At 37.8% G+C, this 17646-nt stretch overlaps 1 protein-coding gene across 6 annotated transcripts in view; it reads right to left on the bottom strand.

Annotated features, from left to right (window-relative positions):
• The window catches only part of FRMD3 (FERM domain containing 3), a 152727-nt gene that overhangs the window by 29122 nt on the left and 105959 nt on the right, over positions 1–17646 (bottom strand). For all 6 annotated transcript variants that reach the window (XM_030004863.1, XM_041120968.1, XM_030004864.1 and 3 more), the window contains 4 exons: positions 17361–17458; positions 16023–16146; positions 3760–3847; positions 1868–1956 (listed from right to left, as the gene is read on the bottom strand). In XM_030004863.1, coding sequence (XP_029860723.1) covers positions 1868–1956; positions 3760–3847; positions 16023–16146; positions 17361–17458 — 399 coding nt within the window. The remainder of the gene's footprint in view (positions 1–1867; positions 1957–3759; positions 3848–16022; positions 16147–17360; positions 17459–17646) is intronic.

Raw genomic sequence — 17646 nt, 5'->3', positions numbered from 1 at the left:
CACATTTTAGTAACTAGCTACTTACAGACAGAACACAACAGGAGGAAAAAGAAAATGTTTGACAGCACTTATTAATGGGGCCTTGTGAGTTGCAAACCTATGTCAAAATTTAATTTAACCAAGGTTGAAAGCACAGTCTACAGGTGGAATAGCGGTGCACCGTATAAAGGCAATGTGATGCCTCTGCTTAAATTGTAATGGAAATTTTGTCATTACCACAGCTAAAATGGAGACACGGTAGTTTTTCTAAACTTCTCTAAAGACTTTGGATGTCAGATGGTTGAAATAGGAATGATTCTGGAGGCAAGGACAATGCTAGCCCTGCAACTTTAGAACAAGAGTTTTGCTTTAACATTAAACAACAACAACAAAAAATCATTCCAGTTGAGAAAGCTTTTCCATTGAAAAGAAAATCTCAAATATTAGTTTGGATTTTTACTGTGCAGTGCAAATTTCAGCTAATATCAGTTAAAACTACTAGCACTCACTTCTAGGTCTCAGAAATGAAAGGAGCAGTACATGGCATTCAGATAAATTCAGATAAACCAGATCGAACTTCCAATGGCCAGTGTAACACTGAGACAGCTTAATGGCTTTTCCTCCATCACTATTGCATTTTGTACCTGGTTTACACGCCAATGGACTAAATGAGTACACAGAGATCTCCGAAGGGACACATTATCCTTAACTAACATGAAAAACTAAGCGCTGAGAAACTAATTTCCCACTGTATGGTGGATACTTCCTTGGCAAGTGTTATTCTCTCCTCCCTGCACTGTAGACTGACGTTGCAGTCACATTGTCCTTATGCCACAAGCACAAACCACTGAAGCACTGTGACTAGGGCTACCTGAAATTAACCCTAGGGAAACTACAGTACAAATCCAGGATCACAAATGGATGGTATTTGACAGACATGTCCCCAGAGCTCCACAGGGAACTGAATCGTATAGACAGGACTACATTGACTTTGCACCTCTGAGGATTTCAGGTTAGTCAACTATCAAGGGGAGTTCTATGGACATGCAGCAAAGAGTCCAGCTCTACACAAAAAACTACCTCCCCATTTCTTCACCTCCCGCCCGTCTTGTTCCCACAAGACAGGCTGGGAGCGCTGAGGTGGAGCAGCCACATCTAAGTAACTGCTGTGGGCATCTGTTAAGCAGCAGGGCTAAAATGAGTTTTATCGACATCTGAGCATGACTGTGCTCACTCTGCAGCACACTGCTGAGGGCATGCCCAGCTATTGTTACAGCACCAGCAGCAGCTCAGTTTTACCGTTCCCTCAAATGTGGCTGTAGCTGCCCAATTAAGTCAAATGTTTTGCAGAAGCAGAAAAGGAAAGCCAGACAAAGCAAGGACAATTGCATAAGTGTCCACTTCTTTAAAAAAAAACGCTAAAAAATAAAAATTCAAAGGCATTCTCACCTCCTCCTCCGCTTACCAAATAAGTTCTTTTATAGTTTTCAAATTGAGGCTATTAAATGAGAAAATAGCAACATTTCCAAGAGTCAAGTAAAGATGCAGGTGGACTCTTGTAAACTCTTCCAGATATCTCTGCCAACAAGCCTCACTGGTGATTTACAGCATAGTTGAAAAATCAACTTACTCAATTTTAGCATTTTTGCATTATGTTGACTAATGCACCCAGTGGAATAATTTTCACTGGAGGAAGAATGAGATCAAATTATTATTATTCTACTTCTCATCTAAGATCCTTTGAAACAGAAACATAATGGGGCAAGAGAAGGAATATTCACTTGGTTCATCTTAAAGACAACAAATGCAGGTGAAGATAGTAGGAAGAAGGGAAGACACAGGAGAAAAGACTCTTGTATATTAATCTACTCTTACTTCACATGCTTACCATTTTAACAAATGAATTCTTTTATTCCCCTGGAAAACTACAAATCCTGCAGCTGTGAATCCTAAAAATGTAGTCGTCCCTGTTGAGTCCTTGAAAGAGAAAAAAGAAACATAATTTTCCCCTCATCCAGTGAGGTATTTCTTACTGATAGCATAAATTGTTACGCCACTATAGATTACCGCCATTTTGTTTTCCTTTTCAAAATAAATTTTGCCTTCAAATTGTACACTTCTAAAGAACAAAGACTGCTCTTGGCAATACAGGCCTCATGACTAACAGCATCTTATGCTTTGTTTCCATCTACCTGTAGCTGATGACAGCAGCGAATCCTTAGGTATACTTACTAATTTTGTTGAAAACATACTTCTGTGCATGTGCTATTCTTAACATGCTGACTAACTACAAACCAGGGATTCATATCTGCTTCAACACTGATATTTTTTAAGATTTCATAATACGTTGCTTCCCTGTGAGATGTTGTGTTGGAAGTACTGCTGACAGACAGCATTTACTACAATAAGCAAGTACTCTTGAGTACAAACAAGAACATATGGTGATACTTGCCTTTCAAATAGGAAAGACCATTTTTTACATTTTTAATTCCACAATAAAAGTTCTGGCTTATAGTTTTTGAGCAATGATTCAAGTGAATTTTGTATTAACTGGATTTCCTGTCCATCCCAAGTTCCAGACCCTCACCTTGCTAAAGTTAGTCAACTTTATTGTGTCTTATGTTCCACAAATAAAATAAGGGGGAACAGAAACAGCAGCGCCTCTGGAGTAGCAGCCACAGCACTGGAAGGAGCATGTCGTAAGGAGCCAGGGAAGCACCTTACTTTGCAGTTCACTTCCAGAAGACTGAAAAATTTTCCTTAGGCATGGGCCATGAACATCTGCATGCCCCCACACTACAAGCCCTGCCACACAGGTAAAGAGGAAATTCTGAGCCAGATTTGACTTTGTCCTAAGTGCCAACATAAGTCTGTCTCTCAGATGCCCTGTGAAAATCTGCAGTATAGTTTTGAACTGAAGTTTACTAAGTCACTGACCTCACTGGGCTCTGAACCAGACCCTGTATTTCACACAGGAGCACCATTCCTAGCAAAGTACATATGAAATCCGATGCAGCTTCATGTCAGAGCTGACTGTTTAAGGGCACTCACCACCAGAACAGCTAACTGGACAGCACTGCTGTTCCACTAAATGAGATGGTATACAAGCCAAAGTAAAAGCAGTAGTTAAAACATGAAGCAAGTAACATTAAAAACAAACACTGCAGATTATGCAGATAAAAACAAGTAATTAAAAATGCAGGTGTAAGGGATAATCAGAACTGGTAACTAAAATCACCTTCTCATAAAGAACCACAAAATAGCAAAGTGGAGGAATATGCAAATGCATACCCAGTTCTTCCCTCTGTACATTTGGTTTGCTGTTCTTCCTAAGATGTGCATATTTTGATGGTGTTTGAAAAACTAATCTGCCAAGGACTAACAGTTGTTGCATCTTCCGGACAGAGTAACACTGAATCCTGAAAATCTTGGCAAACACAAAATATTTCACACCTGGAATATTTAGAGAAACCTTTGCATTTAATGCAAAGAAATTATGATGTATAAGCAAAGCTTTTGTCGTGACACTCTACCACATTCCCCTACAATGTTCTGCTTCCTCTGGAGAGACCTTTCCTTTGACTGACGTAGAAATGCCAACCAGTCCATGTTCTTCCAAGGCTTAAACATAATATGTAGTTCCAGGGCAAGTTCTTTTATAAATTACTCCCTATTTGTGCCTGGATAAAAACCAGGGCTAAATCAACTCAATTAATGGCTTTTTACTAAATGTTAGTAAAAAGAACATTTTATTAGATGTTAGTAAAGAAAAACCGTTACCTTGCAAGGATGAGGATCAACACCATAAGTTTCCAAAGAATATGCTTTCAGGAGCAAGTTAAATTCAGAAACAGCTGGGCTCTGACCTCTGAAATTACAAAAGAAACAGCAGTTTGACACCGAAAAGAAAATAGGAGAAAAAGACTTTTTGACTGGAGCATTTAAATGCCTAAAAAAGAAGGAAAGAAAAGTTCTTACTGAAATAAAAACTATTTCAACCATGTTCTGTTTATAATGTAAAGACAGAAAACTTTTCACATGTTTTCTCCTGCTGAATTGCACAGTGCCTGATGTTTTCAGGTAAATTCTGATGGTTTTTTCTCAATCCTGAGATAATAACATGTTATGCAGTTAAACAGCTATCCATTATCCTGCAAGTATTTGTTGTCTTTTGTTATACATGCACATCAGCCTGAACATGAAATAAACCTCAGCATCTTTTTCCACAGACTCTTGCTCCCCAACTCATTTAAAAGGATTGTGCAGATTAACAAACATTCCTTCCAGCACAGGGTATAAACATGGCAATCATATTACACTGTCTACTCAGATGCTTGCCTAATTATAGCAGTGCCTGCTACCATCATGATAGTTCATAATCTGTCAGCTTTTCCATTATATGCCCCTATTTTTAGGGTTTCTATAATCAACCATGAATATACACTAAAGCCTGAAACATGGCATGCAAGACTTGAGTTCTAGAGTAAGTTTCATTATTTGATTTTTGCTCTTCTAACTCCTGCCATTACAATAAGCTCTAACACAGATTTACAATGCCTGTTTGTCAGTGAACTGTTCCTAGTATTATTTTATTTATGTATTTGCATGACTAGAGTACAGGATTCTGATAGATAATAGGGGTTTGTGACAATGAGCGGTGCTTAGGACCTTTAGAAAGCCAGCCCTCATAAATGTTTCTTATGAAAATATCAAAAAAATGAGCCTTAGACAAATCTTCAAGGAACACAGCAATACTTTATCTTACCCCTGCATTTTGGGGTCCAGTCTCACACTGTGACCAATGGCACTCGAGAACTGGCATTTAAAAACTGCTCTGTACACTGGTGTGGAATAATTTCCCTGTAAGTCTGTTTTCCCCCAGTAGCTAGAAACCAACAAGCATTGAAATAAAAGATTCAGTATCCAGCCCAAAATTCAGTTTAACAATTCAGACAATGCCTAGCATGCTTGTGGATGTCAAATCCTATTTTGAACCGAGCAAGCTGATGCCCTGTGGCAATGTAAGTGTCAATAACCTCTGTTACAAGGTTTTAATTTGTGCCTGCATATTGTCTCCCAGTCAATCCCATGATACTTCTTCAGCTTCTTCCATATGTCTTTTGGTCCTCCTTGATACTATACTCCTTGCACTTCATTTCAGACCACATTTTTGTTGAAGTTTAGCTTTTAAAGAAAAAAAAACACGCGAGATTAGAGAAGTGCCCTTCTTTCTCCTTCTTTTTTTGGTCTCTTTCTCACCACCTTCCAATGGAGAAGAACATGTATGAAGTGGAACACCAAAAATTATAAATTTGCATTTACACAGCTAAATATTTAAGGGGAAGAGAGCATGAAAGCAGCAAACAAAACAAAAATGCTTATTTTGCCCAATCAACTTTCTGATGGCTCTACTAAACCATTTTTCTCCCTTTTCAATATTAATAAATCACAACTTTAAGTGTAATCACAAATGTAAGACCAAAAAATGACCCTTAAAAAGGCAACAAGTTTGTTTTGTGCACTAACCAACTGCACAGGACAGAAGTAATTAACTAACTTGACCTAAATTACTTAGAACACTTATGTTGCATAGTGAAAACAGCCAAACACATAGATGGTTTGAGTGCTTATTGGAAATTGGGCCTTACAGAAAAATAAGATTATATAATGCATCTTTTTCCCACCTCCCTTTGCTAGTACAAAAGAAAGTACTCAGTCATATGATTTGAAAGGACCAAAAAGTGACAAATAATTTGGAGTGATGTGATTTGGGGGTTTTGGCATTTCCAAAAGGGAAAAAACTATTAAATTGCAATTATTATTGAAAAGACACATTAAAAAAGAATTGGCATGCTCTCCTCACCTATAGCCTCTGAAACTATGCTGTCTTTGTGCACATCAAGTGGAACAAGCTGTGGCACTTGGGGAAAAAAGCAGAAGACATGGACAGGTTTGATCTTACTGGATTACAGGCTAATCAAGTGGCTACTGTGCAAAGCCTTACAAGAACATCACAAAGCAGACGAGTCAAAGGCAATATCAAATGAAAAAATACTCATCCATCCCTTATCAAGGGATTAATATTCAAGCCTTGATAATACACTTTTCATCTGTAACTTTGCAATTAAATTTTCATTACTAAATAAAAATGGAACTATAGCAAATCCTATCAGTAAAGTCAACATTTTTTATCAGTCACTGATTTAATATTAGATATGCCTTTGACCGTCTTTGTTTAAAAGCCTTTAAGCTTTCTACGTGCAACAAACAGCCTTACGCAAAAACATATAGTTTCCTCACTTACGCAAGTGTTTCAACTAATGCCTCTTAGGGTGGAAAAACAAGGAATATTTAGACAACGCATATTTGCTGTTTTGTAACTCAGTTCTCTCAGTAATGTCAGGTCTCTCTCTCAGTGCATTCACTCCTTTTGACCTTATATGACTTCCCAAATTTTTCAGAATGTATTCAGCATTAAATGGAAGATGTATTCTCTTTCTATATGCTGCAGCCACTATAGCACCCAGCTGCAGTGTGCCAAAGGTTTTGAACAGGACCAGTAAAAGAAAACATTACACAGAAAAGTTTCTGTACACCACACAAATGATAAAATGTGGATAACTTGTGAAATTAGAGCTCCACAGTTATTAGCTATGAATTAATGATTCAAACTAGGATTCAATCAATCTAAAAGTTCCTAATAAAATTTTAATGAAACAAAGACTTTAATAGAAGACTGAGAAGTCTACATTACTCTCTGATTTTTCCTTTAGGCTCATGAAAAGTACACACTAGAGGACGTACAAGCTCTGTTTATTCCCCACAGGGCCCCCAACTCTGAAGCACTTCAAAGGCCAGGAAGCTCAACAGGGAATACCTCCAGGGTGTGCCACAGCAATGATCTACTTGTTTTGCTGGCTGCCCACACCAATTCACTCCAGAATTTTCTCCCCTTCATACCTTTCCTTTGAGGTATGTATCTGTTACATACTGAAGTAGGGAAACTTAGTGAAAGTCAAGGATGAGATAGCACGGGATTGAGTATTAATTCCTTTTAGCAAACAGAGAAGACTATATAGCAATAACAGCAACAAAAAAAACATTTTCAGTGCTATTCTTGGTTTCTTGCTTCCTGAATAACCTCAGTGAAGTCACTTCATCTGTCTTCTCTGATTCTCTTACTGACTTACAAAGTGCTGTGAGATACTACTATTAACATACTACTACTACTAATAATAAAACGCATAACTATTGTCCATCCTTTTGCCTCATCTCTATGTCAAAAAAAGTTACTGTACTTGAGCATGCCCCATGTACAATTAATTTCTGGGTATTTATGGTCTGTAGGGTATTTCAATGCAATTAATTCAAAGAATAATAAGTAAGTACATAATGATCTGGCCTCTAGAAGCATTATGTATTCACCTCCATGCAAACCAGGGAAAAGTATCAGCCATAAAGCTTTAAATAACATAGGCTCAGTCTCCATCAAACACCCTTTGCCCTGCCCTGCAACTGTGGACATATTTCACTGCAGTCTCAGAAGAGACCACAGTAACTATTTCAAGAAGGATCTCCATCTATGAAGTATTCTCCTTGTTATATCCCTGATCTTGTACGGGACATCCCTCAGCAGAACAAGGTTACTTGGGTTTCCTTTTAACCTAAAAAAAAGCTAGAATTCTGCATAAAGAATCAACACATTTAGCTACACCATATACTGATCACAGAACTGCTTACACATGGCTGAGGTTTTGTTGTTTCTTTAAATCTTTTTACAGGTGGTTGAGACTCCAATTGCTATACAATTATAGTATTAAAGGTCTTCAGTAGTTTCTACTTTTCCTTTAAGCTCAGGAGATTCTGGCAGACAGTGGGGATGTTTTTAAATAGTCTGTCTGCTAGTACTTTTAGTCACGATGAAGGTACTAGGGAGGACTATGTGGTATTGAAACACAAATCTGCTATAATTATCAGTGTTTTAGTTGTACTGGGGACAACAGCACAACAGTGGTAATAACTTTAAAGAAAAGCACTAAATTAAGACACTGGTAAATGAAATTGCATTGTAGGCTGTGGCTCAGTTTGTCAGAATAGTGAGGCCAGGCTTTGCACATTGCCCAGGCAGCAGAGCTGCTCCCCTGAGAACTGCCTGGGCCACCAGCATTCAGGAGAGAAAAGCCTTTAGATGGGTCTGCCTATGAAAAGAGACCTTAACATCTGGCAAGTAGCTGAATTGCTGAAATGTTGCTGGAACATATAAAACTTAGAAAACTGCAGAATACTCAAATATCAATTTTAACTTGTACTGCAAAATTGGTTTTTCTCTCAGACAGATAGAATCCTAGGTTCAGAAAAACCTGAATAATCACTTTAAAACAATAATCAAACTCTTTTACAAGTCTGTTAAATGCTTATGCATTTAATTTTACACCATGCACACAGTAATGACATGTGTCACTTACATAACTCCTTCTACCAGAACATTTCAAATTACTTCTGTGCCTTCGGAGATCATACTGAGGTGGTATCTCTGAAGTCTGTGCTTAGGTATCTGTATTTCAATTTCACTTCATAAATTGATGCAGTGACGCAGACAGCTTTAAGCTTATTCAACAGACAGAATACATTTACAGAGCAGATGAAGTTTTAATTTACCATTAATTTAAAATCTATTCCCATGATACAGGGACATCTACTGAGCTATCTGTTTTTAATATCACAGTAGATTCATCTTTCTGGTCCACACACGTCTAGCCTGTAAAGCTTTCTCCCAGATAAAGAAGAGGCGGGGAGGGAGGAGAGGGGCAGAGGAAATAGGTCCCTTCAGCTGATGAAGAAATCCCTTATAGAAATTCATACAGACATCTGAATTCACCAGTATGCTAAATATGCAGAACCTGAATCCAAACCTCACCATGAGACAGGCAACAACTAGCTTGGTAAAGAAATCAACCACATTTGTGGATCATGATTATGAACACTCTTCCCAGGGAGGGGCAGGGGGGGAAGCACGTGCACATACACCCACACAAAAAATAAAACTTTCCTAAAGCTAAAAAATTATCGATGTTGCAACAAAACCAGCTACCTTTCTCAATTCAAGTAGATTATCCTTTCTATTGAATACTTCTTGGAATTCCCATTAAAAGAAAAATCACATATATTGATATATCTTTTCAGGTTTTCATTGTATCAGATAGACCTTTGGGAAGAGAGGAGGGGAAAGACACCTGTTTCGTCTCTGAAGTTCCTTTCTCTAGATTGCTGCTACAACTGCATCTTCCATTAACAATAATCTTCCATTAAAATCATGCTCAGTTAAAGTTGCTCCTTACTCTAAAGCTTCTGGGAATACTGTCTGTGCCATGCAAACACCAATCCAACAAAATAGCATCTCACTCCTACCATATTCAACTAAGTGCATCCAGAATTACAAATATGGTTCCTTAATTTTAAATGGTTTTGAGCACAGTTCTGTGAGAAAAAAGTGATTCAGAAGAACAAAGTTTTGAGGAAAGCAACACACATCATTCTTCAGGGAAATGAGCAGGTGACCAAGAGAACCTGTTATTTCAAACTTCTAATAAATATACATTCCAGCCATCTCTCTAATTCAGTCAAATTAAAACTGATAGGAATTATGGAGTGAAAGAATACACCAGGAAAATATAGCAGAACAGAAACAAACAAATTATTCATCTATTACAGCAAACACAATGTCATTCTAATACCAGATTGCTAAATTAGAGAGAATTACCTAATTTTGAAGTTGCAGTGACATGTGCCAACATACAGCCTGATGGATAAATCTAAATGCCTACACTGGGAAACTGCAAATGAGCAAGCATGGGCTATCAAGGCTGAAGTGAAGAGGACATTCAGTGCAGCCCAGGGTTGTCACGTAGGTGGGACCCTGAGCAGCTGTTGCCACTGCCTGCCTGTGCACTCCCGCTACACATCATTGTCCTCCTCAGCTCTCCAAAGTTCTTGGAATACTTTGTATAGCTGAGAACTACAAAGACTTTGGCTCCTTAGGCCTGGAAGTCAGCTATCCCTGCTGTAGCCCAAGTCCTGCTCTTTTCCAAACTACCCCCTCCCCTCCATGTAAACCTCAACAGATCCTCAGTCCCTACCAAAGTGGCTTCTGTCTCCTGTAACATGACTCGCAAGTTTTGGAGCATACCATATGTCCTTCCAATAGCATTCCTTTTGTGTATACAAGGCCATTAGGTACTGATGCGATTAGTGTAGTACGAGAAGCTAAATATAAAGTGTAGACGAGTGTACTGCCAACATTAAATGCATAAAAGCAGGTAATATGTAGTTTTAATTGCAAGAAGCTTTTAAATGAAATACATGATCCACATTATTCTGGACTTGCTAAATGGAAATTTTGTTTTAGCACTTTTTAATATATTCAACAGCATGCAAGAAGTTGCTTTAATCTTGGATCAAACGATATTAACACCCACAAAGAGAAGCATTTTCTAGCAACTCTTGCCAAGTCTTCTAGGACAGCCTCCCAGAATATACTCTGATAGTAACATTTGTAGTTATGCTTGCCAGTGGCTCCACTGACAGCTCCATCTCCGCACGAGCTGGAAAGCCAGATCATCAGAGACTGGAAAATCCTGTACTCCTGCTGGCACCAGCGTCTGAGCACCCATGGTAACTGATGGTACGGTGAAGGGAATACAGTAAGAGTTAGAGCAGCGGAGGAAAGTTAAAAGTGCTTAAATCCCCACTGAGTAGTTACAGGGTAGACAATGCAGCAAAGGATAAAAATGTTATATGCCTTTCAAATCAAATTTAAACAACACTTCTCATTTAGCTTGGATCAAAGACAAGCATTAATTTGCTACTCTAGTTTTCAGGAAAATACTAACCTTTAGCTTAAAAGTTTAAATTGCTTTTGAGATAGTTAATAGCAGAACATGGCAGTGATTTCACACCCTCAGAGGAAACTTTTTATCCTCCCAAAAGATGTCCTTCTACATATGACTTTTGCAAAAGCTGGATTATTTGATACACACAATGGAGATGACAGCCAATTCAGTAGCACTCAACCATCTTGAGCCTGTATCCACGCTGGCCATCCCAAGCAATAATAAATAACTTGCATTTACCTATATAGTGTCAGCCTGGGAAACAGGCATGTGAACAGGTCGTGTAACTCTACAATTTACTGCACAAAGTTAATGCTTGCGTTTGGCTTTCAGATAAATTAATGGCTTTTTACATAACACTTTCATATAAATTATATGGCATAATATTTCATATCAGAAATAAGTAAAAATGTTTCATTACTTTTCAGGTGGGATAGAAAAAAAGTAATCTTTATTTTCAACCACTGAGTCCTTTCAAAAAAGAAAAAAGGGGGAAAAAAATGATTCCTACAAATATAAATTCCCTTGATAGGGACTTATGTGGATCTTCTCTTTGGAAATCTCTGTATTTTCAGGTGTCTGGCTTCAGGGAGCTCTGGCTGACAGGTGTCTTTCAATAGCCAGAGAATTTTATTAGAGTAACAAATGTTCTGTTAAAGGACATAAGATTTGATATAAATTCATAAGAAGGAATTTTTGTCTTGGAAAAGGGAGAAAGGAATGTGACTGCACTAAAAACATCTGATGTTTTATTTGGTCATCTGAAGCAAATCCCACAGTTTTAACAGCACAGAAGTCAATTTGGAAGTAGTACTGACACTGGTGCATACATACGTACAAAGTCCCTTCTTTTGTAAGAGAAGCCCACAAAATCCAACAGCAACAGCTAGAAGCAAAACTAGGCCAGCTACTAATGCAGATTGCCCAAACAAACAAACAGTGCTAATTCTGCCATGGAAAAAGTACAACTGAGAACATCTGAAAGGAGCAAACTCCTAATGTGTTAAAAAAAAAAAAACAAACAAAAAACATAACAAAACAAAACCTCAAATCCCAAAGAGATTATTAAGATCACCTGAGTGATCTTTCCCATAAAAGCCCAGTAATCCTAGTAGTCCCTGCTGTTATGCTTGAAGAATTAACCTTTCACTCAGCTTTCCTCTCCTCTACTTAGAAGATTACATGACTCTGTGTAACCTCACTTGATGGGTTAGTTTTCATTTGGTTTTCCGCAAATCTATACAGAATTCTTCGCTATATTTTTGTTAAGCTGGGGGCTTTTGGTCACCAGAAATAAAAATGAACTATGGCTTTATACACTGAACACAGTGCAGTGTAGTAAACATCTTTAGTACTGCCAAAATAGGTGAGAACTGAACGTGTGGTTCCATGTACTTTTGTGGAAGCCAAGTAAAAGAACATAAGCTATTTTTAACTTGCATCATTTCACTGATTTGTTTTACAGTGCAATGTTACAAACACTTGCACACATCTAACTAAAAGGGAAAAGAGACAGGCAACTGAACAACCTTGGGACAGACCTTAGCATTCACTTCACTTGGAGAAGAAGGTATACCAGAACACACTCACAGAATATGTAGATTTTCATTGCCCAAATCTTTTCCAATCCATTAAGGGTTGCAGGGAAACAGAAATGCAATTAGCTATTACTTCAGTAGCTATGCTTTGTTGTAAACATACCCAAAACCATAACATTCAAATCAATTTTGAATTCTTTTAAGAACAAGTCTCTAAGTCTCATCAGTTCCTAGTGCATCCTCACATATTCTAAGTTTTTAGAGTCATAAGAGCATTATCCCTTCGCTTCCCAGCAGCATACTGTGTGTCAAAAGAGGGCTTACTTGGAATGACAGGAAAATGAGAATATGTATTGTGATGAAATCAAGGCACGTGTTTGCCCCACCACTGGTAAGGTTCAATGAAATTATTCCTGTACCTGTCCCTTTCTTAATGAGGGAAAAATAATTAATTAAAATTCACAAGACAATTAATCACAGCTCAGTAAAGCCGACATGCATTTCTGTCTGTCACGTTTATATTTTTGCGATTAGGTGCAGTGGAAAGTCACATAAAAGGTCACATTTTGCTAAAATCCAGTGATATTATCACAGCCACAAAGGATAAGAAATAAGGGCACCATGTCATACATCAGTTTTAATTAATGAGAACAAGGCTTCTAAATGACACAAGATGAGTCACTAAGACACTGGCAGCTGTCACACTACCCTACTGCTGCTTCCCAGACACTCCCCTCACAGTCTTCATGTGTCTTTCAAAACACAAAATCTTCTGTCATGCTGTAGGACAGAAGAAAAGATGTGCCCAGTGAACAGACCTTGACAATGCCAAGACAGGATTCTGTGAAGAACTGGCCTCTTCCAGGCCAAAGGGCTTCGGTTATATGGGAGCCTGCTGCAGAAGAAAGATGCCATGATCTTTGTTTATTTACACATGTGAAGAAAACAAAGAACAAGACACACTTGCAGTGCTGAAACTCAGAAGTAACTCTTCTAAAGGTAGCAGAATGGCAGCTGGGTTAAAATGGCTCTTAGCCTCTTCTGCTCTCCTCACATGTCAGCTCTCAGCTAACATGCCACTCAAGTATCTTGTTAAAAAAAGGTCAGGGCAACCATCTGCAACATTTTTTAAAATACTAATTGAGAAGAAAAACATTAATTCTTATCAGAAAATTCAACTTGCCTAATGCAGTGAAACAGATGTGCTGATCAATATCAGACAGAAGCCTCTAAGCTTAGTGTTTTTTCTAATCATCTTTTTCCAGCTAGGTACGGAAATCTGATCGTCTGGCACTGGACCTCTCATATTGTTCATTATATGACAGATATATCTTATTAATTTGTACTCCTAGAATAGAGATCCATGGAATTAAATATCTGGAAAAATGTAAAAGTTTTATGTGACTAGTGGCTCCCTGATATAAAAAATGTAATATGATGATCAATTTTGGGAAGACAGAGTTACAGTGGAAAATTGCCAGATAGTAGCTATCCAGACAGCTCTGAAACTGTCTTTGTAACCAGACAAATAGGTAAGGCACACCAGATGCTGACATAAGCAAAAGAAAACAGAAAAGCAAGAAAACAGCTCCTGAGTGCTGCAACGAGCTATAAGCCACTGAACCTAACATTCATAACATATAAATTGGTAAAATCTAGAATAGAAAGAGGATTAAGGAACATATACATGTAAGTGGGATATATTAGGAGAGTTCTGCTATAAATTATAGTTATGCCTCAAACACCTTCTGGAGTTCTTTGCAGGAATCAGCAGATCCACAGGCAAAAGAAGTCAGGTTGATACCATCTGATTTCCAAAAGGCAATAATGAATAGTCTCCCTCACCAAGACTACTGAAGAAATTCAGGGGACATCCTCACACACTGAGCAGCCATTGATAGGGGGAATCCACAGCTAGGAGAATCCCAGAGGGACCTGTGTGAAGGCTTGTAACATTTACTGTCACAGGATCAGGAACATTATGCCAACAGGAAAGGGGATTTAAAAAATGAGCTAAAAAAATGTGTCTGGTTATTCACAATAGAGGAACTAGCAGATTAAATTCACAATGGATGGGCAGAATTATGCACAAGGGAAAAAAACAACACAGAAAAATACCTCTCTCCCAGGGCTATGAAATACAAAAACCATCAGCTTTGGCTAACCACCCTTCCTTCCCTTCTCCTAACTTTAAATAAAGGACTAGCCTGTTCTTGAAAGACTGAATTGATCAAAATCTTTCCAATTGCACTTTGGCTGAATTGATGAAAGATCTTGTTTTTAAAGGGTTCAATTTATCCTTTGGAAATCTGCAGCCACTGTATAGGACAATACTGAAAGTAAGAGAAATTCTGTTTTCTTTTTTAAAAGGCTGTTTCTATGAGTCAGTGTGAAGTGCAACTTGGACCACTCTAAAACTATTAGATGTCGCTGTGCCATTTAAAAGATTGTTTCACTGAAAGAAATATGGACAAAGTATATAGGTTTCTTGAAGGAAAAAAGAGAACACGCGTTAATATTGGCAAGATTATGGTCATGAATGTTGCACTTCAGTTGAACAACATATTTGATAGGCTTCTGAAAAAAAGAAGTGTTTTAAGCTTTAATCCCTCTGAAAAGGAATTCTTCATTTTCTTATTTTTCCCCCAGGAATTTGGTGTCTCACAACCTAATTTTTGTATAAACACTATTCATATACTTAAGCAGAGCATTTACTTATACTTCAATATGAAAACAAAACACAGGGGGTTTAAGCAAGTGCAAAGAGCCTTGTAATCTTTGAATAAAAATTGTCCTTCTACTTTATGTAGCTTTCATTTGATTTTCTGCATATCCTATTCCTTTCCAAGTTTTCCAAGGACTACTATCCTCAACTGAGCGAAATGACTGGGGCATCACGCAAGCTACCGTCACGACGACTGTGCATGTCATTCGCTGACAATCCTGAAGAGGGTAGACTTGCACAACTCACTGCTACTTCTCTCCCGAAACACTGTTCTTCAGGGACACATTCAACTTTGAAACCAAAAGACTGATTAGTCTGTCTTTCTCTATTCCCCTTTGTCACACTATTAAAAGTTTAGGACAGAAAAAGAGCACGCAGAGTTCTGAATCTCACCTCCTTCGTCTTCCAAAGAAGTTATTTAAATACATTTCTGTGCAATCCACCTCTATGTTAACAACCTACAGATACAATAACTTAATTACAGTTTCAGTCAGGTCAGTATCTATCAAGAATTTTATAACTGCACTACATACAGAAATTTCACAGCAAAAGGCATAAGTGTCATCCCTAAATGAAAGATGTCATTCCATTAATCAAACAGAGCAGCACTCATGATGTGAGCCGCTCCCTCTAACCAGACCTACATTTCAAACGAATGCAGTCTAAATTACCAGCACACAAGCAGGAATCAGCTATGATTAATGAAGGTTTACAGGAAAAGAAAACCCACTAAGCTGAAACCGCATTTTCAAATACAGCATATTAGACAGTATATTGGTAGAGCATCTATTATAATCCAAGGAACAAACCCTTCTAAATTAACATACACTATTTGGAAACAGATAAAAGTATTTCTTAGCTGTCTTTTTACCAAACAGCATTCTAAATTACCTGAATTCATTTTTATGCATTTCAGCTATTTTCTTCTCAAGCTTTTGTGACTGCTTGGGAAAAATCTTAAAGTCGCTGATGTAATTCTCTGGGTGTTCATCAGGATCATAATCACCAAGCTCAGCTAAACAGATCCAAAATACAAAACAAAACAGAAAAATTCAATTGCAACATTAGTTAATAAGGAAAAATGTCAGTAAATACAGTGTAATTCAAGGTACTTCCATGATAGGTAAGAATCCAGCATCTGTCAAGAACGTTACTTTGAAGAATTGATAGTTAACTGAACAACAAAATCCTTGTAACTGCAACTTCAATTAATGAGTTTCAAGGGAAGTTCATGGTTTATTAACTGCAGCAGTAATTAGCAATCCTAAACTATTTTCTGTGGCAGAAACATGCTCTGTAAACAGAGGTGTAGGTAATGTTCACCCTTTGAGTACCTGTCATTCTGGTACCAGGCAGAACTGAAACAATGCACTCCAGAATCTCCTCTTTTCTACACTAATTTATCCTCACTGATAAGGACTGGTTTAATTCTGTTCTAGCAGGGAAACACAGGCTGTAACATTATTTAAGGTAGCCCACAGTATTTGATTCTTCTTCTAAAAGATGCATCACTTAGGCACCCAAACATGGCATTTGGTGTTTTAATTTTCCAAATAAGTCTCTTTTAATAAGGTCTAAACTCAATCTTAGTTTGGATATGCTCCCTTATATGGCATTAAGAGTTTCGTTCACATTAAGGCAGAATGAAGTGGACTTCCACACATGACATCGCTAAGCAGACATCTAGCTAATTATTTCTCTGTGTGCAATCCAAGACCTATACCTGAATTTAGACCTAAGGAAATGAGGGAGAGGGACAGGAGGAGGGAAAAAAAAAAGGGGGGGGGGGGGGGAGACCTTTATCCTTGAATTACATCTACTATTTTTGCCAGAGAGTCCGTCATCACACAAGTCTTCTTTACCATAAGAAAGGGCACGGAATGACACTTTTTCTTGCTTAGGTCAAATGGAATAGGCTACATTTACATTCAGGATTCAGAACAGAATTTTGCTTTGTTTATAACTGGAATCTAACATTGATGCTTTCACATAAATGCTAAGACAACCCGTTGTTCTGAATTATTTTTTTAAGTTCCAGTTTGGGTTTTGTTGGCTAAATGGCTGAATTACTTAAAACACTTTACAGTGCATGTCAATGCAGGGAAACAGTACAACTAAAAAACCCCATACGTTACTGCTAGCTATACTCCCACAACAGTTCTGAGTTTCTTTTTGTACTGAACACACCTATGAGTTAAGTATTTAAAAAAGCCTGCTGCTTGTACTTACCTTGGACAATACAGGCACCCAGGTAGGCAGCATCAGAAAAAGAACACAGCAAACGGCCATGGAAAATGTCCCTTTTTATTTGTAGGTATAAGAGGTATCTGAAATATAATTTAAAAAATCAGGTAACTATGTGGCATCTTTTTGTAACAGATTTAACTTATTGGTGTGAAACCAGCTGTGCAACTATTCTGGATCTCTCTCTTGCTACTTTAAATGGCAGGAAAAAGAGGCAAAGTGCAACCACAGGAAAAACTAGATGTAAGACAAGAGATTTTGCTCAATAACA

Source organism: Aquila chrysaetos, chromosome Z (assembly GCF_900496995.4).
Source record: "Aquila chrysaetos chrysaetos chromosome Z, bAquChr1.4, whole genome shotgun sequence".
In the NCBI taxonomy this organism is placed as follows: Eukaryota; Metazoa; Chordata; class Aves; order Accipitriformes; family Accipitridae; genus Aquila; species Aquila chrysaetos.
Note: the sequence above shows the minus strand (reverse complement) of the source record. Positions and strands in the feature narration are given on the sequence as shown.